The sequence below is a fragment of the Littorina saxatilis genome, linkage group LG14 (genome assembly GCF_037325665.1).
Source record: "Littorina saxatilis isolate snail1 linkage group LG14, US_GU_Lsax_2.0, whole genome shotgun sequence".
In the NCBI taxonomy this organism is placed as follows: Eukaryota; Metazoa; Mollusca; class Gastropoda; order Littorinimorpha; family Littorinidae; genus Littorina; species Littorina saxatilis.
Window position 1 is genome coordinate 13143532 of NC_090258.1, and position 15000 is coordinate 13158531.

Genomic DNA, 15000 nt, shown 5'->3' on the forward strand with positions numbered 1-15000 from the left:
TAAGAAAAGGATCTAAATTATCTACAATATTTGACTCCTTTTCCCCTACTCCAACACACCTCTACAGACCATACAGGCTACACAGGCAAAACAAATCAGAAAGGGAGGGAGAATGGGGAGGTAGAGGAGAAATTATTTACATAATATTTTGGTTCACAATTTGTTTTAAACAAAAATGCTGCGGCAGATTTGTTTCCTACCTGCTAAAGTGTTTTTGTCTCTCGCCAACTCATACCTAAATGGTTCATTTTTCAAAGCATCATGTCGAAATAAACATTTTTAATTGTGAGCCAATAAACACAGTCGTGAAACAAAATAATTTACAGCCAAATTCATCATACCGTTTACACAGCTTATCTGGTCAGAAGACAGTCGCTGACCATCCGGACACATGCACTTGCTATTGTTGCTGGGCAACGGTATGCACATTACACTGCAACCGCCATTGTTGTTGCCACATCCGTTTGGACCTGAAATACATTATGGGCATGTCTTGTTGTTAGTATATCAATGCAACTGATACATTATACGTTATTTGCGTGTTTGACCTAAATATGACATTGTACACAGATCGAGACAGTCATTGTTCTCCGAGACCGCGCTAGCGGTCGAGGTGAACAATGACTGTCAAGATCTGTGTAAAATTAATGTCATATTTTGGTCAAAAACGCAAATAACATTTATGTATCGATCGAATTCCTTTCAGGTACTATGACTTTGTTGTTGTTTTGACGATTGAACGAGCCCGGGCACACACACATGCAATCAAACACATAAGCTTCATATTTGGGCGTTTCAGGTTGACCGAAACTTCAAAGGAACTACAAAACACACGTCATGTACTGACTTTGTTGTTGTTTTGACATTGAACAGCACACACACATGCAATCAAACACATGACGTGTGTTTTGTAGTTCCTTTAAAGTTTCGGTCAACCTGAAACGCCCAATTATAAAGTTTTGTAGGCCTCTGACGTCACATGACTCAAAGAAGGGAAATCCAATCTCCAATCGATACATAAAGTTTTGTAGGCCTCTGACGTCACATGACTCAAAGAAGGGAAATCCAATGTCCAATCGATACATAGATCCATAATTACACTTAAGATGTAAGCTTACATTTCCTGTATTGCTCTCAGAAAGCAAGATAGGTAAATTAAATTAAAGTAATTTTGTCCAACCCTTTGGCTGCCTCAATACGTACTCAGATAAGGGAAACAACCGATGTATGTTTTGAATCAAATTGCAGCTATATGGTTGCCTCCCCTGAGACTTTTTTTCGGTTCTGGTCTTATTGTTATACAGTCGAACCTGTCTAGAACAACTCAACTGGTCGTTATAGACAGATGGTCGTTCTGGGCATGGTCTCCATTAAGGCAAGAGAGTTTTTAAGAATGAAAATCAAAACAGTTAAAGAGCTTAGCTATTCCAGGGAAAAACCACGGTGTGCAACAAATTAATTGCGTGTAAACTACCTGGCAAACGGAAATCATAACCAAATCATCTTGAACAAGAGAAATAAAACTAACTTCTTATCTTGTACGAGATAAGTCAAACTAAATGGTCTGTATTTTGTTTCAATTTCGCCGGGACAGGTTCGACTGTACCTTGTATGTACAAGTTTTTGACTGTGTGTGTGTGTGTGTGTGTGTGTGTGTGTGTGTGTGTGTGTGTGTGTGTGTGTGTGTGTTTTATCTGCTCTTTAACTCATTGTCTCTCAGGTACGGATACATACGTATCCACTCATATGGCTCTATCTGACCAGGTACGGATATATCCGCTCAGACTGTTAGCTTCAGTCGCTTCCTGTAACGTCCACCTAACGCCTGCATTCCAGCGTGTTGATACACAGTTTCTTCACAGTTACTACCATTCTGGGTGACCTGCTGCAGCAGAGCTGGTCTCGGCTACACAAAAACTTGGTCAACATAGGTGGGGTAGATAGTGTTAAATATTACTAATTAAAAAAAATTAAACAGATCTCTCCACATACATGTACATGGCTGTTGTGGTTAGCCTAATTGTGAGTAAACAAAACGTTTTTGTGCTCTCCTCTGTAATACAGATGTGAGACATGAACCGCTATTCAGACTTTGTCGTTGGACAGAGTTTTCTTCCATACTTGCGTGGCGTCGTTAGACAATCAAGATAATCCAACGACAAAGTCTGAATAGCAGGTAATCTCAAACCCAGATATTACATTAATTACTTGGTTCATAACTTACCAGTCATCAGAGAGTCTTGGTGATACACGTGAATGCCGTTAAGACGTTTGTTGGACGTGGCCTTAACTGTCGTGTTTTCATCGTCCACACCCAGTGGATGGCGAATTAACTCACTACTCGTCGACGACGTCGTCCTGAAATGTGTATATCAGAAATTATACAGAACAAGAAATAATCATTAACAAGAACTAGGAACCAGATAGGCTTATAGATTCCAAATAGATTCTAAAATCAAGAATCATCATAAAAGAAAGTCAGTTTATTAAATATCTGATTATGGACAACAAAATTAATTTCATTTTTGGTTCGTTCCTTTCTTTCTATTGTTGAAAGTTCACTAGCTTAATCTTTCATCTCTTTTAATGTGTAATCATTCGTCGGAATAATATGTAGGCTATCTGATACATCTTGGCGTCAGTCAAAGTTTTCAAATTCGTGTGCAATGAGGATTCACAGTCGCTTTGTGTGCAAAATATGCTTTATGTGGTATTATCGATCGGAAATCATCAGTCAAGTTCTTAAGCTTGTATAAATAAAAACAAAACAAACAGACGTTTGGATAGCAACAAAAATAACACAACCCGGTTGCAGTATTAACATTGCCATTTGAATCGCTGGAAGTTGCTCTTTAAAACAAAGACCAATACGAATCTGACAGGGTTACCTTCGAACATCGTGGTTTTAGCAGAGTTCGTTTTCAATGTCATATATTGGGCAACTTGGTTTCGGAGACACGGCTCAGTTTTGTTTGTTTGCTTGTTTGCTTAACGCCCAGCCGACCGATCAGGGCGGTGCTGCTTTGACATATAACGTGCGCCACACACAAGACAGAAGTCGCAGCACAGGCTTCGTGTCTCACCCAGTCACATTATTCTGACACCGGACCAACCAGTCCTAGCACTAACCCCATAATGCCAGACGCCAGGCGGAGCAGCCACTAGATTGCCAATTTTAAAGTCTTAGGTATGACCCGGCCGGGGTTCGAACACACGACCTCCCGATCACGGGGCGGACGCCTTACCACTAGGCTAACCGTGCCGGTACGGCTCAGTTTAAGTTACAACATAATCACAATATACACACCCGTTGTGCCCCCAGTCCGTGATATACAGAGCGTTTTGAAATAGTGCCATCCCAAAAAAGTGTCGTGTTCTTTTTGCTGCAGTAAAGAGCACTTTCCTTCCATTGCCAAACAAGTCTGAAGACTCAATGCGGTCGCTGCCAGCGTCAACCCAGTAGAGGCGGTTGTCTGCAAACACAATGAAGTTAATGGCAGTAACTAATAACAGCTTTCCCATTTGGTATCATCTTTCCCTCTCATTTTCATTTTTGTTTTGCTGCTGTTTGCTTGAACGTTTTGGTTAAATTCTCTCTGTTCTCTACATATGCTGTCCCGGACCACCTTCGATATACACACAATTGACGCCAGATTCGTGCTGCCTCTGCCTTTGTGAATACATATCTCTCATGTTTATCTAAAAGATACCGAACACTGGAAGAAAGGCCAAAGGACACTTTAGTGACCCGTTTTCTGTTTGATAGTAATACACAAACCAAGACTTGAGAGATGTATTTCAATGTAGACCAGTTACACATCGATAGGCTTCCATGTGAAACTTCGAGATTATCAACGTCAACTGATGCCCGACGAAAGCCTTTTTGAACCCAGACGGAGCGAAGCAAAGCTACTATTTTTTTTTATTGTGCTAGAAAGACTGTTACAGTCTCACAAGTCTTTACAAAACACAATTTTGTGTGTGTCTGTGAACGCTGCCAGAGATGTACAAGTTGTGTGTGACAGAATAACTGTGTCGAATGAAACTGAGACATAAAAACAAGGAAAACGGAGCAATCTGGTGCAATCTTAGCAAAAAAAAACTTCCCCTAATACACCTTACAAAAAGTAAATTTAAGAAGAAACATTTGGATCAAAACAAGGAAAATGGACCGATCTGCTGCAACCTGAGCAAAATCATAACCCAACTACCTTCAAAAACCGTCATCTAGAAGACAAAAGCCGGCTCCTAGGGGGGGTATGCCCCCCCCCCCCCCCCCCCCTATCTGACGAGTGAACCATAGTTTGTAATGTTGTTGACGTCACTTCAACCGATATGGCTATTTCGGAACGCGAATCGACCAAGTTAGTGTTGGAAGATTGTTTGACAGTGATACAAGAACGACTATTCACGTTTAGATTGTTGTTGTCTGAAAGAGATAAGTTCACACATTACACATGGCTCGTAGAGTATTGGCTTTGAGATTCTTCGGCTTTCACTGGCATTTAAACGCGAGGATTCTAAGATATCAGTATTGTCTTCTGTCTCCCAGAGTTCATTGAACGCGAGTGATGATGTTGTTCTGTGACGGACATGGGCGGTTACATCGATTTTTGTTTTAGTCTGTGTGAGGAGAGAGAGAGAGAGAGAGAGAGAGAGAGAGAGAGAGAGAGAGAGAGAGAGAGAGAGAGAGAGAGAGAGAGAGAGAGAGAGAGAGAGTGAGTATACAGTTATTGTTGACATACTTGCAACGTCCAACGCAAGGGCATTGGTATAGTATAGTTGGAAGCTGACCAGTGTCCTTCTGTCACTGCCGTCGTAGTTGGCTCGCTCAATATTTGCCACTGCCCCCCAGTCTGTCCAGAACAGCACACTGCAAAGAAAGATCAGCCTGCAGTTTGAGGAATACTTAACTTGACTAAATGTAAATAAAGCTAACAGACGAATTTCGAAAATAACTCTGTCGGGTTTATACTGGTTGTGAAAGAGTAAATATAGCCTTTTATTCCCCCCTCTGCTTCTTTACCTCTGTAAACTTGTAGAGCTAGTTATTTTTCGATAATGACCCAGCAACCAAACAAATAACGAGCCAGCAACAGCCTGAATCCTCGATAGTGCAATGGGTTGAGAAGCTGTTCTGTTTTGGTACTACTTTTGCGACTGAAAAGTTCCGAACGCTCTATACGTACGAAATATACATCTCTGGAGCAAACAATACAAACATACCGCATTTAAATTAACAACTACAGGCCTGAACACATGAATCTCCATATAAAATCCATTAGTTAGGTTGTTTTCTGAATCTAGATCTGCCGTGCACAAACCGTTCATCACAAGCAAATTCCCAAGGCAAGTAACTCATACTCTAGCCGACAAGAGTAGTTCCCCTTCTTTTAACGCAGTTTCTTCGACAACACTGACTGCAATCCGACGGTCAGTTTTCAACAATATTTCATTTTTGACAGATCACACGCAACCAAATGCACACATCTCATCAATTTAAACAACATAAAGCGGTTTCATACACTATTTTCCCCAGAAAACTGAACTTCATACAGTAATTAACGTTGGAACACGGGTGCAAAAGTTCGTCTGCTAGTCCCATTTGACGAAAGAACATTATCCTATGCGATACTAAAACATAAACAGAACACACAATATCTTCCTTTACCGCCACAGCAGAATAACAGCATATCTGTGTACTTGATTTTAGTCTAAAACAGGGAAACTGACAAGAAGTGTTAACAGAATGGAATGATTTGCACGGAACTATACAACCGCGCATTAATCGATCGCCTGCGCAGGTTGACTGGTTGAGTGATTCGGATTCGATCAAACTTTCGCACAAAAACTCCTGTTTTCTTTGAATAACTCAGAACTCAGAACTTTATTACATAAGGATAAAGGTTTTAGGCTTAGCCTAATCTTCCAACCTGTCCTTGGAACATATACAGAGAATAATTGAAAACGAAAGCAAAGACTGCGCACATTCACACACACACACATCCACACCCACGTATACACACACACATGCACACATAAACTCACACACACACACACACACACACACACATGCACACACACACATGCACACACACATGCACACACACATGCACACACACATGCACACACACACACACATATACACACACACATGCTCGCGCGCGCGAGCGTGCGCTCGCATATCTACACACAAGCACATGCTATCATTTCATACCTAAAAGGAACAGTATCTAATCAAAGTATTAAACTAGTAAAACATCAAAATAATGGTCGAGTATAAACATAAAAACAAAACACTTAAGAGCATTGCATACAACTGAAGAAAGGAGGAATAAAGAGGTTACATGCCGAGTCTCAGTGATTATTAAAAATAATGGTCTCAGTTCGCGGTCATGAAAAAGCTCGCTGAAGCTCGCATTTTTCATGATCCGCCAACTTCGACCATTATTTTTAATAATCACTGAGACTCGGCATGTAACCTCTACGTACTCAGACAAACATTGGAGGGGCCAATCACTAACAAGGGGTGTGTCGGAAACACGTGGACAGGCGCACGTGTGAAGTTATTTGTCAGAGGAAAAGCAAGGCAATTCACTCTTTCACAACCCATACAAAGCCGACGGAGTTATTTCCGAAAATCCTCAGTCATTGAAACGTTATCAGTCTGGTTCATATTTTATTCACAGCAAAACAAACCAAACCAAAACAAACATCAAAACAAAACAGACGGGCGCAGTGGCGTGGTGGTAACACACCGAAATCGGCGTATGCTGCCTAGCCTGAATGGCGGCGTAAAAACGGTCATACACCTAAAAATCCACTCGTGCTAAAAACATGGGTGAACGTGGGAGTCTAAGCCCATGAACGAAGAAGAAGAAGAAGAGAAACAAGTCGCGTAATGCAAAATTACTACATTTAGTCAAGCTGTGGAACTCACAATGACCGTAGTCCGCCGCTCAGTGAAATTGACGAGCCAGTTTAGCGCGGTAGTGGTTGCGCTGTGCTGCTGCTGCATAGCACGCTTTTCTGTACCTCTCTTCGTTTTAACTTTCTGAGCGTGTTTTTAATCCAAACATATCATATCTATATGTTCATGGAATCAGGAACCGACAAGGAATAAGATGAAATTGTTTTTAAATCGATTTCGGAAATTTAATTTTAATAATAATATTAATATTTTTAATTTTCAGAGCTTGTTTTTAATCCGAATATAACATATTTATATGTTTTTGGAATCAGAACATGATGAACAATACGATAAACGTAATTTTGGATCGTTTTATAACAAAATACTTTTAATTGCAATTTTCAGATTTGTAATGAGCAAAGTCATTAATTAATGTTTAAGCCTCCAAGCTGAAATGCAATACCAAAGTCCGGCCTTTGTCAAAGATTGCTTGGCCAAAATTTCAATCAATTTTATTGAATAATGAGCAGGGGCGGATCAGTTGCTTTGTAAGGGGGGGGGGGGGGGGGGCACTTTGAATCGAAAGTGAATGTGATGGGCGCGAAGCGCCCGAATTTGCTAGGGGGGTCCGGGGGCATGCCCCCCCGGAAATGTTGTTTGCCCAAAGAAGCAAAATGGTGCCATCTGGTACCATTTGAACTTAGAAATGGTCATAGAATCAGCATAGAAAAATCTTTTTTTTTCTTCTTCTTTTTTTTTTTTTTTTTCCCGGGGGGGGGGGCACATGCCCCCTGTGCCCCCCCCCCTCGTCCGCCCCTGATGAGGGTGTGACAGTGCTGCCTCAACTTTTACAAAAAGCCGGATATGACGTCATCACTGACGTCTATCCAAAAAATGAAAACAAACGTCTGGGGAAATCATACCCAGGAACTCTCATGTAAAATTTCATAAAGATCGGTCCAATAGTTTACTCTGAATCGCTCTACACACACACACACACACACACACCCACACACACACACACACACAGACACACACACACACACACACACACACACAGACACACACACAGACACACATACACCACGACCCTCGTCTCGATTCCCCCTCTATGTTAAAACAATTAGTAGAAAACGTCTTCACACAAACCCATTGACAACGTCCAGCACGATGGCCCGAGGTTTGTCGAGGTTAGAACTGACCACAGTCTTTTTAGCCCAAGTGGACATGGTCAGCATGGCGATCACGTCGTTCCCAGCGTCTGTGTAGAAGATAAGGCGAGACAGAGGGTCCACTGCGATCCCATCAAGAACGGCACCTGCAACAAATGTACTTCAATGGGAATGATCCTTTAAAAAAACCATCCAACATGTATAACGTACCAAGTCTGCTGGGCTGAGGTTAATAAAGCGAATGTGGGTGCAACTCAACTTGGTGGGAAAATGCGGCGGGGTTCAACGGGTTGAAATCACAGCAAGTCTCAATTTATAACAAATCCGACCCCACAGCTGCGTGTCACCCCTTTTGGGTGTCTTGCATTTTCGCTTCGTGCAACTCAGCCCACGTGTGGCAAAATACATTAGCAACACGTGGAAAAACGAAGACATAAAATAGACACACAAACGTACACATACGCTCACACACTTACACACACACACACTTACACACACACCCACACACACACACACACACACGATTACACACACACACACACACAAACACACACACACACCGCACACGCACACACACAGTGACACAAACACACACCACCACCCTCAACCACCACCACCACCACCAACAACAACAACAACAACAACAACAACAACAACAACAACAACAACAACAACAACAACAACAACAATGTAACAAGGCACATCCAAACTCACTTTGACCCCCATCGTATACGGTCTGCATTCCAGTTCCATTCAGGCCAGCAGAACGAATTGCGTTGAAATCCTTGTTCACTTCCGTCCAGTAAATCTGTTCATCCACAGGGTCATAGTCTACTGCGATCGGATTATGTGTTGTGGGGGACATTGGAAGAGCATAGTTCGCGTAGGTGTCTGTGTCCATACGAATTATGGAACTAAGTCGACCACCACCACTTGCAATGAGGAAGAAAGAGTCGTCATGCTTTGCTGGGGAAAAAAAACGAATCAAGAATACAGCCCCAGAAGGTAATTGTCGTCGTCGTCGTCATCATTGTCGTCGTCGTCGTCATCATCATCGTCATCATCATCATCATCGTCGTCGTCATCATCATCATCATCATCATCATCATCATCATCATCATCATCATCATCATCGTCATTGTCGTCGTCGTCGTCGACGTCGTCGTCGTCGTTGTTGTTTTCGTCAGCGTCGTCCACATTGTTTGCCAGTATCATAACCATGGACTGTGGGTTGTATTTTTGAACATTAAACATTGTATACATTGTTTTGAGTTAAAAAAGAAAAGTTTGATTGGAAGAGTCCTGCATTTTTGTGTAAACAACCGTGCAAACATTCGCAGAGCTGTGGACAGTGTTATACAGGGTACGTGATACCACCCTTCGAATGATCGGAGTGGGAAGTTTTTTTCTGAATCCATTTGCCAGATTAAGATAGGTGTCTTTTACGAAGTAAGTACAACTAACAAATCCTCACACACATACAGACAGACAGACAGACAGACACACGTACTTAGGGAGACAAACCTCGCTCTCCGCTCTTGTTTGTACAGTCATTAGCCTACTTGACTGAATTTACCTAAACAGCAACACTCTTTAATCATTTCTTTGTTGAACAGTCAAAGGTACCATGTGATGATGACGACGTTCCTGAAGTTGACAGAATAGATACTGTTTTGGACGAAGTGGTTTTAAGTATTCAGGAAGTTGAAAATATATTAATAATTACACATTAACATGCTTCCATTTGAAACTTCGAGGTCTTCATCGGGGATTGACGCCCGACAAAAGCTAATTGAAGCCCGACGGAGCGAAGCGACGGAGGGCTTCAATTAGACTTTGGGAGGGCGTCAATCCACGATGAAGACCTCGAAGTTTCAAATGGAAGCGTGTTAATGTTATTGTAATTCAATCTGACGACGATCTCTTTCCTGCTTTCATGCGATGGTAAACAGACAGAATTGGTTCTGTTCTGTTCACACACTACTTTCAGTCCACCTACCTGCAAGGGTCAAGTCCCAAGAAATATGTCTCTGTATTCCTATCGTATCACTCTCCTCCTGTTTTGTTTTCTTTCACATACATTTTCCCTTCTTTTTTGACGGGTTTCTGGACAGCAAACTCAAAACAAATTCTTTTCATCACAAAAGCGATCTTTGGAATTGACTGACGTAGTCCGAAAGAATTCATGCATCAACTTACGTCACGTATCCGACGTCATCACTTCGCATACCTTATGGTCTCGGTATTTCGTTGGTACTTCATATTTCCTACTTGTAAAATGACCCTCAAAGCTAACCGAGACTAGTTGAGGCTGTATCAATGCGCCTCGCCAGCAGGTTGTTAATGGATTTTTTAGCGAGTGACTATCGAGAATTAGTGACCGGTAATTTTTAATGAGTTGGGGCATTCTGACCAATCACAGGATCTGTTTCATTAAAACGCAAACTCGATTGAATTACAATATGAGTTATTTCTAATATGCTGACTGTTAGCAAATGATAACAGACAAACGATATCAGCATTCGCCTAAAAGGCTCATGCTTGATATCTTTTTTCTCGACATGTTTGTTATCATTTGCTAACAGTCAGCATATTAGAAATAACGGTTTTATTACCGTTTAAATCGACCAAAAGAAATCTCGAAGCGACCCCGCGAATTAGACGGAACAGCCGCAATGGGAACTTGAGCGCTCCTACCTGATTATGCCTGTCAGTCAAAGAATTCTCGTGACCTGGGACAGCCAATCAGGGTAACACACCTGACGTGATGAATATTCACAAGTCAAATGCGTTTGACACACAACAATCTCACAAGATAAACCATGCGATTCGGTTGCTTCGCTTTTTCTTGTTGAACAGAGAGCGACAGATTTAGAACCGACTCCAGACGGATGGAAAATGACGTATAGATACATTTGACGTAAAGCGAGTGACGCAATTTCACTTGATTTTTTCGAACTTAGATAATTTAGATTTTAAGTGAGCGGGTCCGCATTGCACACTCAGAGGATGGGCGGTGCCTTGCTGTTCCGCGAAGCACCCACCGACAAAACTCGCTTTTCGGTATTTTTAGATAAAGAGAGTATTATCTGACAGCATTTGAAGTGTCATTCTTTAGAATAAATCACGCTGATATTGTTGATTTAAATTTTTACTTTGTCTTGTTAATTTTTAGCTTGATAAATAACATTTAGAGGGTCACCTAGAATCCGTCCCGATTGGTCAAAAAGCCATATGGGGCACTGAATTGGTAATAAACCTTGATAAAAGAAAAGATTGTGATAGTACGCGCCAGGCACATTTCAGAAGCTCTAACATGTTTGTATAATAGATCTCTCCCGGAAGCTAAATTTTCGTTGGAATTAATAAAAGCTCATGTATCACCTATTTTTTAAAAAGGAGACAAAACTGATTGTTCAAATAATCGACCCATTTCTCTCTTAAGCTGCATTGGAAAGGTGTTTGAAAAATATGTTCAGTCACGAGTTTTCGAATATTTAACTTGTAACAGTATTCTTAAGCCATACCAGTCTGGATTTATCCCAAGAGATTCCACCTCCTACCAGTTAATTTGTTTGTAGAATGTGTAAATCTTCAGACAATAATATTCCTATTCAAGCTGTATTTTTTGAAAATTCTAAAGCGTTTAATAGAGTATGGCCTAAGGGCCTCATAACCAAATCGGAATACGCGAACATCTTCTGGTCTGGTTTCAAGAGTACCTCTCTGGGTATAAACAGGCAGTTGTCTTAAAAGTTCATGTATTCACCCGTCCCAGCAGGTGTCCCGCAAGGATCAGTACTAGGTACTTTCACACGGAACAAAGCATATTACTGTTCAATCCTCTGCAAAATTGTGGTGCTGATGTAATTGTACTTCTCTTGTTATTATTCTTTTTCGTTCATGGGCTCAAACTCCCACGTTCACTCGTGTTTTTGTGTACGAGCGTTTTTTTACGCGTATGGCCGTTTTTACACCGCCATTCAGGCAAAATACACCGATTTCGGTGGAGGAATGCTGGGTATTTTCGTGTTGACCTGGGAGATCCTTTCACAGCAGACTCTGCACCCGAGTTGTTGGCCTTTAAAAGTCAACACCAGTGGATTGTAGAATTCTGTTTGTGATGGGGTCTGGTGGTTTCCGATTGTCTGTATGTTCATAAAAACCTTCGGGTTTGCATAACAGTTTTTATAGGGCTAAGAAATTAGCCCTAACATTTTCAATCCTGTTTGATTGCACTTCGCTTCCCGAGGTGATCGTAGTGTTTCGGCACTCGGTTACACGGGTATTGAACAAGATCAAACAAAGACCGCCTCTTCAAAGTGGCATACAAGCCCCAAAAGCAACACACAACAACTGAGCAGATAAGAAAACAATTATACAAGACAAAATTAGAAGAAGAAGAAGAAGAAGAAAAAGAAGAAGAAGAAGAAGAAGAAGATCATCAACAACAACAACAACAACAACAACATCATCATCATCAACGACAACAACAACAACAACAACAACAACAACAACAACAACAACAACACACATACTATAAAAGGTTCTTTCCAGAAGGTAAGAGAAGAAAACAGACGAAAGCAAGAACAATTAAGCCATTCTAACACTAATGTTATGACTGAAAGAACGAGTCATATCCTGTCAGGGCGTTGTAGCTTCCCGACGGATATATATATATATCACAATTGCTATTCATTCAATAGGCCGTGTAAAATGACTGCTTCCGCCACGTGAAGTATAGTGACAAAGTCTGTCTACGGTACAATGGGTTAATTTGCGACAAAGATATTTCCACTCAACAAGAAAGCAACGACGCAAAAAGAGTAAAAACGGATTAAAGCGTCTTCAAATTCGACGAGATTTTCCCTTTGGAAGTCGGTTTGAGAAATAAAGTTGGAAAAGATGAATAGATGAATAAGATAATAAAAATAAAATTAATCCATTGTCTAATTAAATTACGAATCAAAAACAAGAAAGGTTATATTACTGAACATAATTATAATTGTAGAAAAAAAACGAAATAGGTACGTGTACGTCGACCTAATAGTCTTTATAGTGGACACACATACAAACATTTATGGAGACGAATAAAAGCTCTTATAGCTGATGTCTTGTCTTTCGATCTATTTGCTTCAGGTTTTCATTGATTGATTGATTGATTGATTGATGATTAATGTATGGATTGATGGATGGATGGATGGATGGACTGACGGATGGATGGATGGATGGATAAATGGATGGATAGAAGGATGGATATATGCGGATTCACATTGATTGATGGATTGACGGATTGACCGATCGATACAAAGTGGGCAACGTCATGACATATTAATGGACTCGATACTTCTGCTGCATACATCTCACAACGGAACTTCACTAACTAACTCACTCCCGGATCCCCACCCCAACCTCAACCTTTTACCCATCTTCACACATCCTCGCTGTTCCTGTCAGTATGACATAATATTTTCTGATCAAAACGTAATTGTCAGCTACAAAAGTAAACAAGGAAAACAGAATGAATAGACCTCAACATTGATTATTTCGAGATTCTCGTGTGGTGAAAAGTTTTCTGGTCAATACTTTTAGCTACAAAAACACACGAGGAAGTACTGAAGTGTTTGGATCTACAATTGGAACCAGCACTATGCGTTTTAGAATAAGAGAACTCTAGAAACATTATTTTGCTGACCTCTGTGATTGCGATTTCTACAGTGTAGGAGCCCAGTGTGTTTCATGTTACTCGCTTGATCTTTTAACGCGAGAAAGTTTAACTATAAAAATGGATATGATTCTCAAATACCGTTTCCCAATGTTTCCCTTGCCTGCGGAGATAGAATTAGGAATTCTTGCAAAGATTTATTGTCTACGTTTAGTCTACATTACAAGCACTTGACAATACATCACTGACGTTAGATAGACAACAAACGTATTAAGTACGACACTCGACAAAGTAGAGGAGCAACAAAAAACTTACACAAACAACAGCGACACCAACAACAACATTGACCAAAAAACCACAATCAAACAAACAACCAAACAACCAACCAAACAACCAACCAAACAACCAAACAACCAACCAAACAAACAACCAAACAACCAACCAAACAACCAACCAAACAACCAACCAAACAACCAACCAAACAACCAAACAACCAACCAAACAAACAACCAAACAAACAACCAAACAACCAACCAACCAACCAAACAACCAGCCAACCAAACAACCAACCAAACAACCAACCAAACAAACAACCAAACAAACAACCAAACAACCAACCAAACAAACAAACAAACAAACACAACCAACCAAACAAACAAACACAAACAAACAAACAACCAAACAACCAACCAAACAAACAACCAACCAAACAACCAACCAAACAACCAAACAAACAACCAACCAAGCAACCAACGAAACAACCAACCAAACAACCAACCAAACAACCAACCAAACAACCAACCAAACAACCAACCAAACAACCAAACAAACAACCAACCAACCAAACAACCAACCAAACAACCAACCAAACAACCAACCAAACAACCAACCAAACAACCAACCAAACAAACAACCAAACAAACAACCAACCAAACAACCAACCAAACAACCAACCAAACAACCAACCAAACAACCAACCAAACAACCAAACAAACAACCAAACAACCAACCAAACAAACAAACAAACAAACAACCAAACAACCAACGAAACAACCAACCAAACAACCAACCAAACAACCAACCAACCAAACAACCAACCAAACAACCAAACAACCAGCCAACCAAACAACCAACCAACCAAACAACCAACCAAACAACCAACCAAACAACCAACCAACCAAACAACCAACCAACCAAACAACCAACCAAACAACCAACCAAACAACCAAGCAAACAACCACCAAACAACCACC

At 40.8% G+C, this 15000-nt stretch overlaps 1 protein-coding gene across 1 annotated transcript in view; it reads right to left on the minus strand.

Annotated features, from left to right (window-relative positions):
• LOC138947154 (low-density lipoprotein receptor-related protein 2-like) overlaps positions 1 to 15000 on the minus strand; it is a 32570-nt gene that overhangs the window by 16223 nt on the left and 1347 nt on the right. Inside the window, exons 2-7 of the mRNA XM_070318596.1 lie at positions 8797 to 9048; positions 8060 to 8228; positions 4746 to 4873; positions 3308 to 3473; positions 2225 to 2358; positions 342 to 470 (exon numbers count right to left, since the gene is read on the minus strand). Coding sequence (XP_070174697.1) covers positions 342 to 470; positions 2225 to 2358; positions 3308 to 3473; positions 4746 to 4873; positions 8060 to 8228; positions 8797 to 9048 — 978 coding nt within the window. The remainder of the gene's footprint in view (positions 1 to 341; positions 471 to 2224; positions 2359 to 3307; positions 3474 to 4745; positions 4874 to 8059; positions 8229 to 8796; positions 9049 to 15000) is intronic.